At 38.8% G+C, this 18777-nt stretch overlaps 3 protein-coding genes across 5 annotated transcripts; 1 reads left to right on the forward strand and 2 right to left on the reverse strand.

Annotated features, from left to right (window-relative positions):
* Positions 1–2390: 2390 nt before the first annotated feature.
* LOC116194133 (inactive protein RESTRICTED TEV MOVEMENT 2-like) lies at positions 2391–3333 on the reverse strand. Its single transcript, XM_031522867.1, has 2 exons — positions 3115–3333; positions 2391–2965 (listed from the first exon to the last, which is right to left on the reverse strand). The coding sequence occupies exons 1-2, from the start codon at positions 3233–3235 to the stop codon at positions 2622–2624; spliced, it is 465 nt and encodes a 154-aa protein (XP_031378727.1). The 5' UTR covers positions 3236–3333; the 3' UTR covers positions 2391–2621.
* A 5450-nt stretch (positions 3334–8783) lies between these two features.
* LOC116194132 (protein RESTRICTED TEV MOVEMENT 2-like) lies at positions 8784–10480 on the reverse strand. 2 transcript variants are annotated; one of them, XM_031522864.1, is made up of 4 exons: positions 10434–10480; positions 10123–10314; positions 9559–10014; positions 8784–9441 (listed from the first exon to the last, which is right to left on the reverse strand). In XM_031522864.1, exons 2-4 carry the CDS (start codon positions 10247–10249, stop codon positions 8972–8974), a joined length of 1053 nt encoding a protein of 350 aa, XP_031378724.1. In that variant the 5' UTR covers positions 10250–10314; positions 10434–10480; the 3' UTR covers positions 8784–8971. The 2 variants fall into 2 exon arrangements, with proteins under 2 accessions (XP_031378724.1, XP_031378725.1); XM_031522865.1 differs by lacking the exon at positions 10434–10480 and having other exon boundaries at positions 8784–9438; positions 10123–10397.
* A 3266-nt stretch (positions 10481–13746) lies between these two features.
* LOC116194942 (beta-glucosidase BoGH3B-like) lies at positions 13747–17075 on the forward strand. Of its 2 annotated transcripts, none has more exons than XM_031523872.1 (10): positions 13747–14004; positions 14093–14383; positions 14571–14775; positions 14864–14954; positions 15090–15232; positions 15345–15588; positions 15696–15800; positions 15878–16060; positions 16177–16381; positions 16507–17075. In XM_031523872.1, exons 2-10 carry the CDS (start codon positions 14299–14301, stop codon positions 17004–17006), a joined length of 1761 nt encoding a protein of 586 aa, XP_031379732.1. In that variant the 5' UTR covers positions 13747–14004; positions 14093–14298; the 3' UTR covers positions 17007–17075. The 2 variants fall into 2 exon arrangements, with proteins under 2 accessions (XP_031379732.1, XP_031379733.1); XM_031523873.1 differs by having other exon boundaries at positions 13747–13959.
* The last annotated feature ends 1702 nt before the right edge of the window (positions 17076–18777 follow it).

The following is an 18777-nucleotide window of genomic DNA, read 5'->3' on the forward strand; positions in this document are numbered from 1 at the left end:
GAGTTTCTCCTAAAAATACAGTGAACCATTATGAAATACAACTTCAACATCTATTATACAGGTGTCATATCACTTTTCGATACGATATATAGACGTGGATATATGTTCATTACTGGTCTTGCTCACCTTTTTGAGGCTTCGGCTCAGGAAGGCCGGGAGCCTTTGTACTCGGGGATGGAGCAGTAACCTTCTCATCTGTTTTCTCTTCGGGTTCTCTTCCCGGTGCAGAGCAGGTAGCAGTAGTTGTAGTTTTCGAAGGACTAATTTTTTTTCCTCTTGAGGCTTTGGAGGTGGCTTTATCTCTGTGGCAGCTTTCTTAGGACTCAATATTTGGTTCTTCGGTGCTGTGTCCTTAGGCTGAGTAATCACCAGAATGATGGTCTTCTTTGGCATTGTTATGGTCAGGACCTTGCACTTCTGCTTTCATTTCATTGATTTTGCAGTTATCTGGGACCGGAAAGTTGTTTCTGAACCAAATAACAACATTGTTCCTGAGTGGGCGCTCCCCGTGAATTGTCATCTTAGGCAGTTTCTCATTGTGGGTGACTTTCTTTGTTCCTTTGTAAAACCTGAAAAGAGATGAAATATCAATTTGCTAGACAAGCAGAAACAGTTTTCGGTGTCGATGCATTATGAATAGAGGACCGTATTCTAGTTTGTACATGTACTTCTATCAATCAATTTCAGCATTAGCACAACCTAGAGGACACATATACATCAAAGATGGACGGTTACAGTGTTGGCAGCTGCTTCTTCAAACCCATTCCGATTTGTGCTGAAAATCCCTGTGGACAGTGTCCATTGCCTTCGGAGAGAAAAGTAACTATCACATAGATTGTTGAAAACTAGTAATCTGCAGCTGAGCCTGAATCTTAGTAACGGCGTAAACAGAGATTATGCTTCTGATTCTTACAGCTAAAATTCTTCATTCAACCTATTCTTTTATTCCCATCCTCATGTTCGTGACTCGACTTTCCTTTATGGATTAACTGTTGTGAATGGCAATGACAAGCTTTTTTGAATTGTTAAATCCAACCCCACATAAAACAGAACCAGGATTAACTTTGATACGAAGATGAACGTATACAGCTCGAGAAGCGTCTTGACCCAACAGGCTCTCTACTATCAGGTGCGAAGACCTGGGAATATGCTTCGAATCGGATAAGAAGATACACGAAAACTTAAAATAGTGACAAACTTTGTGAAGTAACATACAAAAAGATAATGGTTATAATCATTGATATGATCGAAGAGGACTGAACTTGTTTAGTAAAAAATTACTTTGGACTTCCCGAAGAAGTTCCTGGCCAGCTTGCTGATGTTAACTACAGCAAATGACGCTATGCTTTCTGCTCTGTGTCTCGATTTCCTGAACTTCTGCAATGGCTAAATAAATGTACTTGACATGTCCCGTGTGACCAGAAGCGCAGACGAGCAAAGCATTGAAAAGAAAAATGGCCAAACTGATGAGTTCTCTATCTGTGGCTGCTCTTTCGTTGCTTCTTATCAGCCCAGCATTGACGACACAGTACACGGTTGGTGATGACTTAAGGGTGGAACACTTTTGTCGACTTCTACGCTTGGCCCGAGGGGAAGACCTTCTATGTCGGTGATGTTTTAGGTATATCTCCCTGAAAATCCCTTTGCGCTGTCTCGTGCCTTTCATAAATGTGTGGATAACTGATGGACCTATTACATTACCCTGTAAATTCCCTGGCCATATGATAAATTGGATTATGTTCCGAGCTTCATAATATTACCTCAAATGTCACAGCCTCTTTCTCTAGAACGCAAAGCACCTCGCTAGGCTGATAAGTGATAAGCAAGGAACGATCGACGTAGTTCTCCATCGGTTCCAGCCCATTGGCACGTTGACTATCCTCTTGCAATGAGAGGGGACCTACAAAATTTTCTTGCATCTTACTTTCCTATGTTGGTTTCAGTTTTCAGTTATGTCAAGGGCGATCACAATGTGGCAATGGTGGATGTGGCCGGGTGCAACAATTGCAATGCAGATTCGAACTACGGTGTGTATGACACCGGCTACGATGTCTTCACTCTGACAGCTCCAGGGGATGTCTACTTCATCTGCACGTATCACTGTGACTACGCCGACCAGAAACTTAAGGTCACCGTCCAGCCAAGTCCTTGAGCCTCGTATGCAGTTGATGATAGATACGGAATAGACCTTCAAGTGTCCGCTTCAACTTCAATTGCATGGACGAGAAAATATTGTATTAGGTCGTTAAATAACTCTTGTCCACCTTTATGCGGTAACTATCGATTTCAATTCAAAATTGTATACCACTCTGTTCCCGTGCGAAAAACACGGAGCCTGTGATGATGTCTGATGAAACTTAATGCCTTATAATATGACATTAGGAATTGTAGAAACTCGAACGCACAATTGCATATCTTGTCTGGCAAATAATTTTTTTGCCGGAACAGGAGCCTCCAGGATTAAGTTACTGTTACAAAGGAGTAAATGCAGATGTATACTCGAGCTCGGATGAGTTAAGAAAAGCAAACGTGTATGGTTCTTCGATTGGTTAACCTAATTCAAGTCATTCCATGTCGATATATACACAGATTTTATTTCCAGTCCATTATTTTCATTTGATTTAGCTTCTGCTGTGTGAGGAAGAGCCCAACTTGTAGCCAGCATAAGCTCCGACCGCCACGATCACAATAACTGCCATCCCTGGGTTAACCGGCACTTCCCTTTTGGCTGCTGCAGCCAGATCCCCCACCTCCTTCGCGATGATGGTATTCTTCGGCATTGTTATGGTCAGGACCTGTCGCCGGTCGAATTTCGCTTTCATTCCATTGATTTTGCAGTTGTCAGGTATGGGAAAGTCCTTGCTGAACTGAATCATAACATTGCTCCCGACTGGGCGCTCCCCTCTAATTGTCATTTTAGGCGGGTTCTGATCGTACGTGACTTTGATTTGTTCCTTCTTAAAACCTGACAGACATGAGGTATCAATTCGCTAGATAAGCAGAAATAGTTTTTGGCGTAGATGCATTTGCAAAGAGATCGAGGACCATTTTCAAGTATGTCCATGTACTACCAATCAATTTTAGCAGTACCCCAACCTAAAGGTCACGTAATACCTGGAAGACGAACAGTTAGAACATTGGCAGCAGCATCTTCGGTCCATTCCGTAAAATCCTCGTGCACAGCATCCACGAATTCCGAACGGGTCGCCATCATCATTCCTTGCCTCGAAGCCATGGAGCTCTCTGTGATTTCTCCCTCTCAAATTAAGCCCGCTTGGTTCTTTGTTATAGATGATGTAATGAACACAAACTGCTTATTGATTGATATTTGAGTTTGATGAATTACACTATATATATATACACACACATATACACAGGACCCAATGGGGAGGCTATTCTATTTTGTGCTTTCCCGTTATTCCATTTTGAGAGGTTTGGTTTAATGGCTTGTCCCCAGTTTATTTGTTTAGTATAACTTTTCCCATAAACAAACAGGAAGTTCTTTTTCTGTCCCCTACTCTTTTTCGACGACTAGTGAAATAGCACATCCATTGCACGGGCATAACTTTCTCATTTTATACTTTAATATTAACTAATACGATAAAGAATGATTTGTTTAGTTAGCTTTAAAACAGAGCACAATTTCTTTCGAAGATGCTGCATAGAATTGGAAGGAACCATACAGATCCATGTAGCAGACGTACTTATTCTATCTAAACTTGTGGGACTAAGACCATAAATTTACGATAAACACAATATATTAATTAATTTAATTTCAAAGTAAAGAATTTTAATAAAACAATTGTATATTGAATAAGACAATCAACTGCTGAAATGCTATAATATGAGAATCTGCTAAACAATAAAGAAAATATAACACATTACGTGGGTTGATTCAAATGGTTCGACGCTTGTTTTGTTTAAGTAAAATCTAGGGTTTGAGTCATTGTGGATATAGAAAATCCACTCTGGAAGAGCTTTAACTGGCCAAGCCGGCTCAATTAGATTAATCGGACTCCATTTGGGCTTATGAATACCAAAATATACCCAAAAAAAAAAATGTAACAGTAATTTCATGGAATTCGAGGAAATAATTTTGGACGTGGTTGTTTAAAGACTTAAAGTGACATCTTTTTGTCAATATTTATGAACTTAAATTGTTGGGAAAAAGACAGTTTGGACCATCAATCTTTAGCCTTTTTGTCGGCATGGTCCTAAACATTTCTTTTGTCATTCTCGTCCTCAATCTTTTTTTTTTCCAGTTTTAGTCCCACCATCCAATTTTTCGTCAAAAAACTCATATTCCGTCCAAAAAATAATTTTTTACTAATTTTCAAAGTTTAAAAAAATTACTAATTTTAAAAAGGATCATAAACACAATGAAAGCAGTGGGGGCCCTTGCTTGTGGCCAAGCCCCCAATCGAGGTCGCCGAAGACCCCGACGAGGCGGTGGTGGGCGTCGGCATGGCTTCCCACCTCACAAATTATACATAATAAAAAAAAAGGATAAATCGAACTTGAGAATGACGGGAGGATTTTGCGTTTATTCTCTTTAAACAAGATCTTGGGTTCGAGTATTATGAATGGAAAAACTCCACGATAGGAGAACTTTGCCACTTAGTGGGCCGATCCAATTCGAACTGGATTAGTCGAGATCTATTAGACTTTCGGATACAAGGGTATACACAAAACGAAAACACTAATTTTAAAATACATTTGAAAATATTATAAAATTAAACTACATTAAATACTAATTTCAATATTAAGATAAATAATATATTTAAAATTAATTTAATTTATATTATAAAAAGTGTTTAAAAAGTTTTCGTTGATAAAGAAAAAATTGGATACTAATTTGAAAATTAGATACTTCTGTTTGGGGCTTGGACCATCCCTATATGTAATTTTCTTTTTTAATATTTCTCTACCGACGGATTACGAAGGAAACATTCACTCCGTAATGTCGTTGTTTCTAATAGTGATTGTAACTAATAGGACCAAAATTTTGGGTCCGAGTTACATCAGAAAAATCTCAAGCTGATAAATCTTATTAATAATTCACGAAACTCAATGAACAAGAAAATCACAGTGCTTGAGATCTTGAAAATGAGATGTCAAAGCACCAAAATCCACACATATACCATAAAAAAGGATCAGGCGGGTTCCAAATTTCAAAGGCGATTCCATGAGCAGATTCTAGGCGTAAGAATATGGATGAAATGCAGAAGTAGAAAAATGAACACAATAGCGGAAGAGGAAGGAAGAGGAGGCGTGAAGTCGCAGGGTGAAGCCTTGAAGGTCGTCGGGGGTAAGAGTCGGGTGGAAGATGTAACTACTGTACCCGACCACCGGTCGCTGGAGGGTAGTTGGAAGGGCGGCGGCCACTATAAGATGAAGGTCCATGGCGAGCGAAAGAGGATGAGGAGGCGGGGCGAATGGAAATTGGAGAATAAGAGGGAGCAGATGCAACGTTAGCAAGGAGAGAGGCATCTGTTAAGTAAGGGAGGGAAGAAACCGTATCAAGTGAGTAATTTAGGAAAGGGAGAAAGTTAGACTCGTAGAAAGAGCGGTAGACGGGCCGTGTCGTTAAGGGTGTGTTTGTTTTTTAAAAAAATTTGAACTCAACTCCACTTATCTTCAATTCATCAACACAATAATTACTTGTTTTTATTTTTAAAATTTTTTTAATCATTCAATTCATTTTTTAATATTAAATTCTCTTAACTATTCATTACTTTTTCACAATTCAACAACACAATCATTACTTAATCATTACTTTCTCTCAACTATTTATTGTTTTTTTACGATTTTTCTTATAATTCAACAATATAATCATTACAAACCAATTAAAACCAAAACTCAACTCAACTTAACTCTAAATCCAAACGCACTCTAAATTGTCCAGCAAAACGACACTATGGGAGTGGAATGGATTGGACTATACTTTCAAATCGAAAGGATACAATTCTTAACAATAGGTGCAGAATTCATATAGCTATTTTTTATTATAGGTATAAATATGGAGAGCCAAAATTGGGGGAAATTATGCAATTAATTAACTAGGTTTTAAGCATGGTTATGTATATGTATGACTCAATTATGGCAGCCAGGCAATATTTGCTACCCGGTTACGTAAATGATAATTCATTTAAATTCTTAACCATATCAAATTGCATGAAAGTTAGTTTATCCAATAAGGCGAAACTGCACGAGATAACAATCACGCAGGATACGCATGGACAACTAAAAGAAGAAAATTATATATAAAATTGCAAATATTATATGGTAAGGGTGATTGTAATATATGAAATAGTTTGAAACAGTAGAAAAATAGAGGCGTTGAAATAAAGAGTTAAAAGAGTAGTGATCAAGTATCATTAGGATGTCACCCACAAAAGTGATTGGTCGATATGACCGCAATGCATTTGTTTAAAAGTTTACAGGATCGAAACATTTTGGTGAATATCTTATGAAGAAGTTAATATGATGAATACTGTTATATTTATCATATTGATTCTTCCATTAAATAATTTTCTGTGCTCTAAATTTATTTTGATGATTAATTATTTAGAACACTTTATGTTTATCAAATAAAAAAAGAATGAGTTTTAATCGAAGTTAAATTATCTATACTATTATCTAGACTACTATATCTATATCTATTATATATCTATCTCATAAGCAAGAGATGAGGAACTTTCTTCTCACTTTTGTTTTCCAATTTTATCCTTACAAAAATTACTCTAACCAATAAAAAAAAAACGATACTGAAGGCAAAAATTACTACCTCACTTCTCTAACTACCTTAAAAACACTCCTATACCTTCACTTTGAAACTACCTAGAACTGCCCATCCCTTTGGAGCCGATTCCTACTTTTCTTTTAATTTGTTTTATTGAATCTAATTTTTTTCTAATTCAATAATATATAACCTATCATTACAATTATTTATAACATTAAACGAGTTTCTACCTCCGATTATTATTACTTAAATATATTCTTTTTTATCATCTTTTTGTGTTCTCTCGTGTAGCGCGGATCCGTTCCTCTAATTATTATTATTACATTATATAAAACCAAAATTCATCCTGTTGTCTCACCTGCACATCCCTAAAACACCTTTATTATATAAATTTCAATTATATAGGCCGTTGAATTGATGGTATGATGGTAATGTATCAACACACTAATCCCACTATTCCACTCTCTTTTCTCCTTCTATCTCTCACGGTCATATATTTGAAGGGAAAAACCCTACTTTAACATTTTTCAGTTTTTCTCTTTATTTTGTTGAATTATATATTTTTTTCCCTCAATATTACTTTCTTTAATTCATTCCATATTAAATAATAACTAGACCACTTATCCGCGCATTTGTGCGGGGCTTTTATATTTATAAATGTAATTAATTTTTTTATGTATTATAAATTAGAAATATAATAAATTAATACATTGTAGCAAGTTTATTTCATTGTTTGATGAGATAATTTGGATTTTCAAGAAATGGAGACTTCATAAAATGCAAAATCATTTAATAAGGTCTATTTATATATTAATAAGGGATGTGAATTCGAGATCAATCACGAGTTACAGGATTATTTTTGGAGGCTCCTCATCTTTGAATTGGATGCTTTTGGAAGCTCCTTATCAATCAAATGAGAGACTTCCGTGAGAATACTTTAAGTCACTATACATATAGATAGATAGGATATCTTTATAAAAGAAATATTTTGGAACTTATATAGTTTCGTAAAAAAGTTAGCGTATAAGCAGTACAGAGATAGCTTATATATAATGAAATTGTAAAAGAGTATTTCTAATGTAAAAGAAAATTTTCTTTTAATTTGGAGGATTTGATTCTTGTTCAATTGGAAATGTACGAACAGAAGGTGGTGTTTTGTTTGTTTAGTGTTTATTTATTTATTATTATTACTATTATTATTATTATTTTAAAGTAATTAAATTGTTTTTTTATTTGATTGAATGGGTACATTTTCGTTTTGGTTTAATATTGAAGGGAATAAGGATCGCTCATGAGTGAGACCGAGCATCGACCAGAAGATGCGTGGTCGAAAATACCTATAGTTAAATTATAAGAGGTGAATATTCAAATAAAAAAATCTTGAACACGTATACGGCCATCATATTACATAAAGAGATCTAATGGCTAGGAAAAAAAACAATCGTAATGGTTGTTTTTTCTAGACGGTAGAATCTCCAGTTAATTTTGTATGTCTTTGACTATTTTATAATATATCAAACAACTATATATATTATTATATAGCTGCAAAATAAAAATTACAATATATCATGTTAACTTTGTATGTGTAATATATGTCTAGGACTATATATATAAACATTTCCTGTAATATATCAAACAACACTATATATATATATATATATTATATAGCTGTCAAATAAAACTTGCAATACATATTCATCGTATCAAAACATATATGTATTCCTATAATGTGAGATTGAGTGTCATCTTTAGATTTTATTATATATTTCACATACATCAAATCAAATATATATAAATGTTGTATTATGGCCAGTTATGTATACTATCAAAAGAATGTTATTAATATATTTTGGTTGCCGTTTTGTTGCTAAATTTATTACTTTCCTCATAAGACTAATAACAAAATATTATTTTCTCTTAATAAGAAAGGTGGTATCTTTAATATTTACATAATTAAAGTAAATATAACATTTAAATAATTAAAACGACAACGTGGCTTCGCGAGATGGACAATAATTTGACGACGTGACTACACGAGAAATGGGCAAATCCCTTGTTATTATATATATTGATTAATTTGCAACGTAATACATGCCTAGTGTGATTAAAATTTACAAATCAAATTTAAGAGGGTAACGCGAGTCACATGTAGAGATGTTACAATATCATGTTATTCCATGTTGACTGTATATGCACAATTTATTTCGGAGTGCATTACTTTCGTTCGATTTAGCTTTTGGTGTGTGATCCACCGGAAGAGCCCCACTTGTAGCCAAAATAAGTTCCGACCGCCACGATCACGAGAACCGCCACCCCTGCATTAAGCAGGAACCTCCGATCCTCGTCCAGCCCCAACACTGCCCTTTTGGCTGCTGCAGCCGGACCCCCCGCCTCCTTCCCAATCCTATCAAGCGCTTGTGATGATGACTCCTTGCTCTGCGATTGATTTTGGTCCTTCTCCTTCATAGCCTTAAGTTCTTGATGCTCGGCAACTTTCTGACTGACCTGTTTCACACTCGGTTCGCTTTTCTTCCAGTCATCTGTTGGCTTCTGCACGTCCTGGACCAGAGGGGCCTTCGAGGAGGTTTCTTCCCGAACCTCCTCTGATCTTGGCCTGCTCGTGTCCCCGAGAGGGTTGAATGGCTGTGGAACTTTGTCATCTGCTTGCTTCTGCCCAGTAGCTTTTGAGGAAGTTTCTGCTAAAAAAACAGAGAACAATTATTGAAATACAACTTCGACGTATATTTTACAGGTATTAAAACATTTTTCAATATGTATATATACGTGCATATATGTTCGTTATTGATCTTGCTCACCCTTTTCAGTCTTGGGCTCGGTAAGGGCAGGAGCCTTTGGACTCCGGGTCGGGGAAGTAACCTTCTCCTCTGCTTTCCTTTCCGGTTCTTTTCCCATTGCAGAGGAGGTAGCAGCAGCAGTACCAGTTTCCAGGGGACTGATTTTTTCTTTTTGAGGTTTTGGAGGCGGCTTTGTTTCCGTGGTGGCAGCTTTCATGGGGCTCGACGTTTGATCCTTCGGTGCTGCATTGCTAGGCCGAGCAATCACCGGGGTAATGGTCTTCTTCGGCATTGTTATGCTCAGGACCTGGCGCTGGTCGAATTTCGCTTTCATCTCATTGATTTTGCAGTTATCGGGGATGGTAAAGTCCATGAGGAACCGACTCACAACATTGTCGCTGACCGGGCGCTCCCCGCGAATTGTCATCTTAGGCAGCTTCTCATCGTACGTGACTTTGACTTGGTCCTTCATAAAGCCTGAAACGACAGTAAGGCGCATCAGTTTTCTAGATAGGCAGAAATTTTCGGTGTTGATGCATCATGAAGAGAGGACCTTAGTCGAGCTATACATATAAACACACATACCTGGAAGATGGATAGTTAGAACGTTGGCGGCTGCCTCTTCGACCCATTCCGACTTGGGCTGAAAATCCTTGTAGACAGTGTCCGCGGCTTGTGATTGAGTCATCGTGGTTCTTTGCCTAGCAGCCATTGAGTCTTCCGCAAATTCTTCCTCCCTCTAAACTTGCCTCCTTGCTTCTTTGTTATGTATATATGCTGTAATGAACAAAAATTGCTTATTGATTGATATTTGAGTTTGATGAATTACACCAATATATAAACGCACATATATATGCAAACACAAATAATAGGTGTATGAGATTGAGTGATTGGACCTCAATGGGGCCTTGCAGGCGTTTTATGCTTTCCTGTCAATGAGAGGCTATTCCTTTTTGAGAGACTTGGTTTTAATGCATGGCTTGTCCCTTCGTTTATTTGTTTAGTATAACTTCCCCCATAAACAAAGAGGAAAGTTCTTTGTTTGTCCTCTACTCTTTCAAAGGCATAGAATTAGAGAGACCCAAAACGAGGGGGAAAACATGCAATTAATTTGGGGATAGGTTATGTGCATGTATGACTCAATTATCGTGGCTAAGTAATATTTATTAATGTGTGCATGATTCAGTTATAGAAACGTATAAGTGATAATTCTTTGTTGACATCAGTAATTTGGGGATCGACCGATAAGTCTAATTAAGTGAGAATATAACTTACATAATGAAGGTATAACCAATCGAGCCTTCTTTTTAACTTTCTTTTTTTTAGCAAACTTAGTGATAACATGAATAATAAGACAGTATGCAACTAGAGATGATATCTTTTACCTTAGACTTGATTTATTCGTGCGTGGACCATACTTAACTAGATGACCTCATCAGGAATTTGCTAGTAGTTCTTCGTGTACGCAACAGAGTGCAGGCAAAGAAATTCCGAGATAAGAGCCACGCGACTTGCCCATATATTCCATACGACTGACTCCCCTTCGAATTAGAGGTAAAGTTGGGGAGATCCTCTGGCTCCAGGAAGAATATTCATATACCTTTGAAGAAAGGAAATGCACAAACCTTTTCTCGCCTCAGACATGAATTTGTTCCGGTAAAGGCATAAAAAAAGAAAAAGAAAAGAAAGCTAATTAAGAAAAGAAAAATCTATATTTCAGAAACCTCCCCCAAAACTATTTACCTCGTTCTTTTTGAACTTTTTTTTTCTCTATTTGCACTGATTTCAATTAATTTAGATTCAAACCGAGTCGACTGGCCACTAAGGAGTATAAAGCTCTCCTAGTTGCAAATTTTCTTTTTCATTCATGAAATTCAAAACTCATGCCTTGTACTTACTCTCAGTTTTTTGCATTTCTCGAATTTTTTATCACAAGCATATAGTTGGATATGACTTGAGGAATCGGAGCCTCAAAGCTTTGAAATTAGGGGAATGATACGTGGCAAATGCCTAATCCGAGCCCTAATGCAAGACAAGGGCCCCATCCAGTGAGGAGGCCCAATGATGAGGGCAAGCCTAGCAGCCCACTAGCCCAAGAAGGAAGAACGGTCCATAATGCAACCTTTGTGCGAGAAACGGTCTCAAAATCGGACTGTGACCCACAGCCCATGCTAGATCCCGCCCGAAACTTATGGCAACACCCAAATTGGTCCGCCGAAAATAGAAACGTGACAGTGCTTAGGTGGCAAGATTCGATTCGAGATCAAAGGCAAATTTGACCAAAGGCGATGGAAGGGCCCTGATTTGAGAAGGTGGCATTCCTAGTGACATTGAGTAAGTAGATTACTTTCACGAGGATAGGAACTTAGTTAATTTGTTGCTTTATTTTATAGGAAAAATTATACATTTAGTTTTTTAGATTTGAATATTTTTCCATTTTCATCACTTTTTTTTATCGTTTAGATCATATACCTTTGAATACATTTATGTTTCACTCCTCTTTCATTTGTCTTAATTCATTTTCATTCATTACCTTCGATTACTTTTCTATTTTCGTCTTTATATAAGGTTTTTTATTAGAGAAGATTTTAACTATGGTCCTCAACCTTTTAAGATTATTTTTTTGTCCTAATTCTTTTATTTTGTTCAATTTTTCTTAATCTTAAATGTTTTACTTCTTATACTTCTACCCCTTGAATTATCATGAAATGCCCACACGGCTAACCAGCCGTCTTGTGATGGACTAACCAGCTGCTGAGCGATCCGATTACCAAACCGGCCTACCAGCCATTACTCAAGTGGCTAACCGATTGTCCATATCCCTACACTTGATAACTCCAAAAAAGAGTGGGAAAGTACCCAAATGACCAAATCCTCTAGTCACATTTTAATCATCTGACACGTGGGCTAAACCCAGCCGCCGAGCAACCTCACGAGACCTCCAGGCCCGTGGTACTGCGCATTGTTTCGGTGAGGCCGGCTGATATTTCTGATACAAGTTTCCTTGGATAGCTCCTTGGCACGCAGTGAGAAGCTATCTCACGTTGCGGCCACCCATGGTAGCCGGATTTGGGCCCTAAGACTTTGTAAGGGGAAACACCTCGGTTGCCTGTTTTCTACCCAAACAATAAACTACCTCCTTATGTATTACCGGGCCATTAGATTGTCTAATCGGATCAATACGACGGTTAAGGATCGGGTGCCTTTGTAATTAATTCATCAGACTTCTACAGATAAAAGGCTGTCATCTCGTCATTCTGTTAGACATCCTCGTCTTCCTTGTAGAGGAATGATGAATAAGTGGTAAGCTCTATCGGTTCTTCGTCCTTAGCTCTAGCTAGAGAGAGTGAAACTGCTTTAGAGTTCTTCACCGTAGACAAAGGTCACCTTCTCATAGACTCCATAGAAGGATATATATAGGGCTGTTTATCGACTTGTGTAGTAGTCCTGAATTAATTGAAGGTCAAAATGGAACACCAACTATATCATGCCAAAAAAAATATAAATTCTTTCCATTACAGATCTTATATGGCCGAGGAAGGTCCTGCAAGCATTAATAATCTCCATATGGTTTAGGATTCTTACTAGATCAGCTCATGTCACCAGCCATCATGCTAAAACAATGTTACTCCACATCGTACATGTAAGATTAGGCAAAAAAAAATAAAATTGGGCTTTCGTAAATAGGTCTTATCCACGTGACATCATCTTAGTTGGTCGGTAGGAACTTTTTTTTTCTTGCTGATTTTTTTTTAATGGTGGACAGTAGTGATGACAACCACGGTTCAAGCTCTCGTATTCAACCGCGAACGAATCAGATGAATTGAACGATCAGCGTAAGCATTGATTCCGTCAGTGTAGCACCACCAAGGACCTAGTATAGTTCACAGAAATCAGAGATGACTGCAGGCCCAAATCAAAGAGCCCACCCAATTATATGTCCCTATGAATTCGAACTTAAGACCGGGGGTCTTCAAATTACATCGGAGTAAATTTGGAATCACTAGGCCATCAACTCTGATGGTGGTCGGAGGAACCTTGACTCCACGCAAACCAGATATTTCTCTGTCTACTCGGTCAAAACAACAGAATTTCACTAAAAATATTATCAGGTCGGAGGAACCTTAACACCACGCAAACCACATATATCTCTGTCTACTTGGTCAGAACAACTGAATTCCACTGAAATATTAGGAAAGTTTTATTCTCATCAGGTTAGAAAACATAGTCGAGTTTGATGGTGTGACAAATTTAGCAAACCTATTCCTCACTTATCCATTTCGAACATGATCAAACCATCCGCACGTTCAACGCAAATCGCTCTCCTTTAAGTAGCTCATGATCAGTGCTCCTTTTCAAACACTTGCGTAACGTTCGCCACATCATTTGCTGCTTGCTGATAATTACTAGCTCTTCATCAAGGTCGCACATTCATCTCTCTCTCTCTCTCTCTCTATGTGTAGCTAGGTATTGGCTCTTTCCAGCTATTTATCTTGTCGAGGTCAGTGCGAATATTATCGAACATCGATTCTCATAATCATGTTTTGGAATGCAGGCGCGTTGTATGTACGAGGTTGTAGCTAGAACATTGTAAATATCATTGACAATGGGAAGAACGAGAATTTGCCCTTGGTTTCGCTCGTACTTTTATTATGTTGTTCCACGAGCTTAGTTTCTGCAGCACAACAAGAGAAGGATGATGCAAAGTACAAGGATCCAAATGAACCTGTCGAAGCTCGAGTCCAAGACCTACTCAAGAGGATGAACCTAGCAGAGAAGATCGGTCAGATGACACAGATCGAGAGGGTTAATGCCTCGCGGGAAGTCATGAAGAAGTACTTCGTTGGTATGTTAAACATATGTGCACTTATACGTTGCCTTTTCTTTAAGTTCTTCCATCTTTTTTAACGTGGAAAGGTTTGATCTCGCACCAAATTGTAAGCTCTGCCACAATCGTTAAGCATAACGAAGTTCACCATGGTAACATTTGTTACGAAAGTTAATGCACAACGTGGTGTAAATTAACCTTACAGGTAGTGTATTGAGTGGAGGAGGAAGCGTACCTTCCAAGCAAGCTTTACCTCAGAAATGGGTTCGAGCGATGAACAAGATAATGAAAGGGTCCCTTTCTACCCGTCTTGGGATTCCTATGATTTACGGTGTCGATGCTGTGCACGGCCATAACAATGTATACAAGGCCACCATCTTCCCACACAATGTCGGCCTCGGAGCCACCAGGTAGGAATGAAACATTACAAATTTATCCACTTCGTCGATGTCTCAAACATCAATGTCATCTGCCAGTTTCATGACAATTAATGCCTAGGGATCCCAACCTCGTGAAGAGGATCGGCGCCGCAACCGCACTGGAGGTTCGGGCAACTGGCATTCCATACGCTTTTGCTCCGTGCACCGCGGTAATATAATATATATATATATATATATATATAATCGATCGATTTCAAATATTCCATTGCCGCATCTACTTTTTTGTGTTATTAATAACTGTTAATTTTCATGAAAAAATATTAATTTTGATATTAATTTTGCAGGTATGTAGGGATCCAAGGTGGGGAAGGTGCTACGAGAGCTATAGTGAAGACTACAAGATTGTTCAAATGATGACTGAACTCATCCCCGGCTTGCAGGGCGATGTCCCTTCCAAATTGAAGGGCACTCCCTTTGTTGCTGGAAAGTATGATGAAGTTCATCAATTATAAATTAAAATTGCCCGATTTAAAATTTTTATGTAATTTGAAATTATCCCAAAAAAAAATTCCTGAATTGATTGCGACTATGTGGTGTAGGACCAAGGTTGCAGCCTGTGCCAAGCACTACGTTGGGGATGGAGGGACGGTGAGGGGTATCAATGAGAACCACACGATCGTGAGCTCAGAGGATCTTTACTCCATCCACATGCCTGCCTACCTTGACTCGGTGGCAAAGGGCGTCTCCACCGTCATGGCTTCTTATTCGAGCCTCAACGGGGTGAAAATGCACGCAAACTACCCTATGCTGACTGGCTATCTCAAGAACAAACTCGGATTCAGGGTGATCAATTAGCTGCTTTTTTCGTAATTTCATCGAGAAAATTTCACTCATCTATTCGAAAACTAATGGGAGATGTGCTTGGAACTTTCTTTTTTTGCTTTTTTCAGGGATTTATCATCTCAGATTGGCAGGGGATTGACAGGATTACTTATCCTCCTCACTCAAACTATACCTACTCGGTTCAGGCTTCGATTCTAGCCAGTGTTGACATGGTCAGCTATTTTATATGTGGACATTGATCTATCTTTGGCTACATCTTTCCTATTATTTATATGCGCTCATTTCACAGGTTATGGTGCCTTATAACTACACAGAATTCATCGGCATATTGACAGATCTCGTTAACAAGAAGGTCATCCCAATGAGCCGCATCGATGATGCTGTCACAAGGATCCTGCGGGTCAAGTTCAGCATGGGCCTCTTTGAGAACCCTTTGGCTGACAACAGCTTAGCTGACAAACTCGGATGCCAGGTTAGCCAGCATATGCCCGAGAAACAAATTAACCTATATGGATCCATTCATGAACCTCTCATTCGTTAACATGTGAAGTTCATAAACTGTTTTTGTTGGGACATGGGAAATGGTAGGAGCACAGAGAATTGGCCAGGGAGGCTGTGAGAAAATCGCTGGTTCTGCTGAAGAACGGCAAGTCAGCCGGCGAGCTTCTGCTGCCCCTCCCCAAGAAGGCGGCCAAGATTTTGGTGGCTGGGACGCATGCCGACAACTTGGGCTACCAATGTGGCGGTTGGACCATCGCGTGGCAGGGCCTCAGCGGCAATAACCTCACTGCCGGTATAAATATTACGTTTATCGTCTTCTATAATACCGACTTCAGTTAACCCTCATACCTTAAAACTAGAAACATAAGGATCGATTGTCTTGTCTTGTTTGACATGAATGTAATGAATGTGGTACAGGAACAACCATCCTCAAGGCCATCAAAGAAACAGTTGATCCGACCACAAAGGTTGTCTTCAAGGAGCACCCTGACTCAGGCTTCATCAAGTCCAACCACTTCTCCTGCGCCATCGTGGTTGTGGGTGAGCCTCCCTATGCCGAGACCATGGGTGATAACACGAACCTCACTCTGCCTGATCCTGGACCTGCAGTGATCAAGAATGTCTGCCGATCCATCAAGTGTGTTGTAATAATAGTCTCAGGCCGGCCTCTGGTGATTGAGAAGTATGTCCCCAAGATGGACGCCCTTATCGCTGCCTGGCTCCCTGGGAGCGAGGGTCAGGGTGTGGCTGATGTTCTCTTCGGTGATTATGGATTCTCCGGCAAGTTAGCCAGAACCTGGCTCAAGAGGGTCGACCAGTTACCGATGAATGTAGGGGACAGCCACTACGACCCACTTTTCCCGTTTGGGTTTGGGCTTGAAACCAAGCCATCACACGACAAGAGAATTGAAAGCTAGGAGAGTGCGAAATTTTTGTATGATGTGAACATGGAATTTGTTATCCAATTGTGGTATGACTTCCTTTTTTTTTTCCCCTAGTGTAAATACCAAAAAATGCACAATCCGTTTCTCTTTTCGATAGTTCTTGTAAGAATCACATACATATATGCATGTGTATATGCATTTCACGACCAGTTCAATTGATTCTTTTTTAGTTGTAATAGGATAGGATGGCTCATGCATGGGACCTAATACGTGAAATTGAAAACTAAATAAAGGGAGCTATTATGAGAATCGAACGGGTCTTTCTAGCATTACATCGAGTTAACATAATACATTTGATACTTTCAGTTCAAGTATTAAATACTTCAGTTCAAGTGTTTAGTACTTTCAATAATCGTGATTAATATAAGTATTTTTTACTTCTACTTCTAGAACTTAAGTGTTCAGTATTACGGTTGAAGTGATTAGTATTTTGTATAATCCATCACAAATAGTAAAAATATTAAACACTTGAATTGAAGTACTAAACATTTGAACAAAAGTATCATGCGTGTCATCGAACTCGAGATGTCATGCTAGAATTTTCCCAAACTTAGATACTCTAAATTATCATACAATCTGTTACTACATCATACCCATTTCTCAGTTTAGTCAAATTTTTACACAGAAAATAAGATGAGAGAAAGTGAAAATTTTTTTCAAGTATTTTGCATTTATTCGTTGAAAGAAAAGACCATTTTCTTTTTGGTGAATAGGAAATTTCATTCTCGCTAACTTATTTATACACAAACTAGGGACTTCCGGTAACACATTTTTAGGGGTTCCGGAAGATCCCACCAGGACCATTGGCCATCGACATCCAAAAGAGCAGCATCTTTTTTTGCAATTTTGTGGGCCACGACTACATAATTCCTATTCACATATATAATACTACTTTTTCGCCTCTATTTACAGACAACAAAGAGACCAGATGCAGTTTGATTGGAATAAGTGACAACGGCCATCGACTCCTTTCGTGCAGAACCTGAACTAGCTCAGGGCAATCAGACAGAATAGCTGATGCTCTTCCTTCACATGCCCTAGCTAGTCGGAGACCCGCTTTATGGGCAGGCCAACGCTTCGGCCACAATTGGATCTTCCCCTGTCACCTTATCCACTCTTACCTCCTCAATCTCTCCTTTGTCGCCAAAAGCCACTGCAGCTCCAAAAAGCCAGGCTTGAGAGCCCCTTTGCTTCACGGCTCCATCCACTTCGATGTCCTCTCATTTTCCGAATTTGCTCCACAGGTGGATGGGCCTTTTGGATTTGATCATTCAGGCGAAGGAGCGACCCTGCAGATAATTTTTGATCAGATCCAAACACCACATCAATCTCTGCCGAGACCTTCAGGATCTGTGATGCCACCCAATCCACCGAAGGAGACTTTTGGTCGAACACCGATCGATTCCTTTCCAGCCAAAGGCACCATACAACAATACATTTTAAAATAAAAGGATCAGACAAACTTTGCTCATCACGGTCATGGGCACAAAATAGCCATTCCCCTAAGTTGTTAATATGTATAAGCTCAGTACCAACGTTCAAATTACTCGCAAACCATATCCTTCTAGCAACTTCACACTCCCAAAAAAATGGAACTCTGCTTCCTCTCCAACATTACAAACAGGGCATCGAGCATCCCATATCCCCATTCTCTTGCTCAAATTTCTACCCGTTGGTACCTCTCCCCGCAGCACTCTTCAAATAAAAATCGAATTTTCGGGTGCATTCGAGCCTTCCACAGTCT

This window comes from Punica granatum, chromosome 2 (genome assembly GCF_007655135.1).
Source record: "Punica granatum isolate Tunisia-2019 chromosome 2, ASM765513v2, whole genome shotgun sequence".
In the NCBI taxonomy this organism is placed as follows: domain Eukaryota; kingdom Viridiplantae; phylum Streptophyta; class Magnoliopsida; order Myrtales; family Lythraceae; genus Punica; species Punica granatum.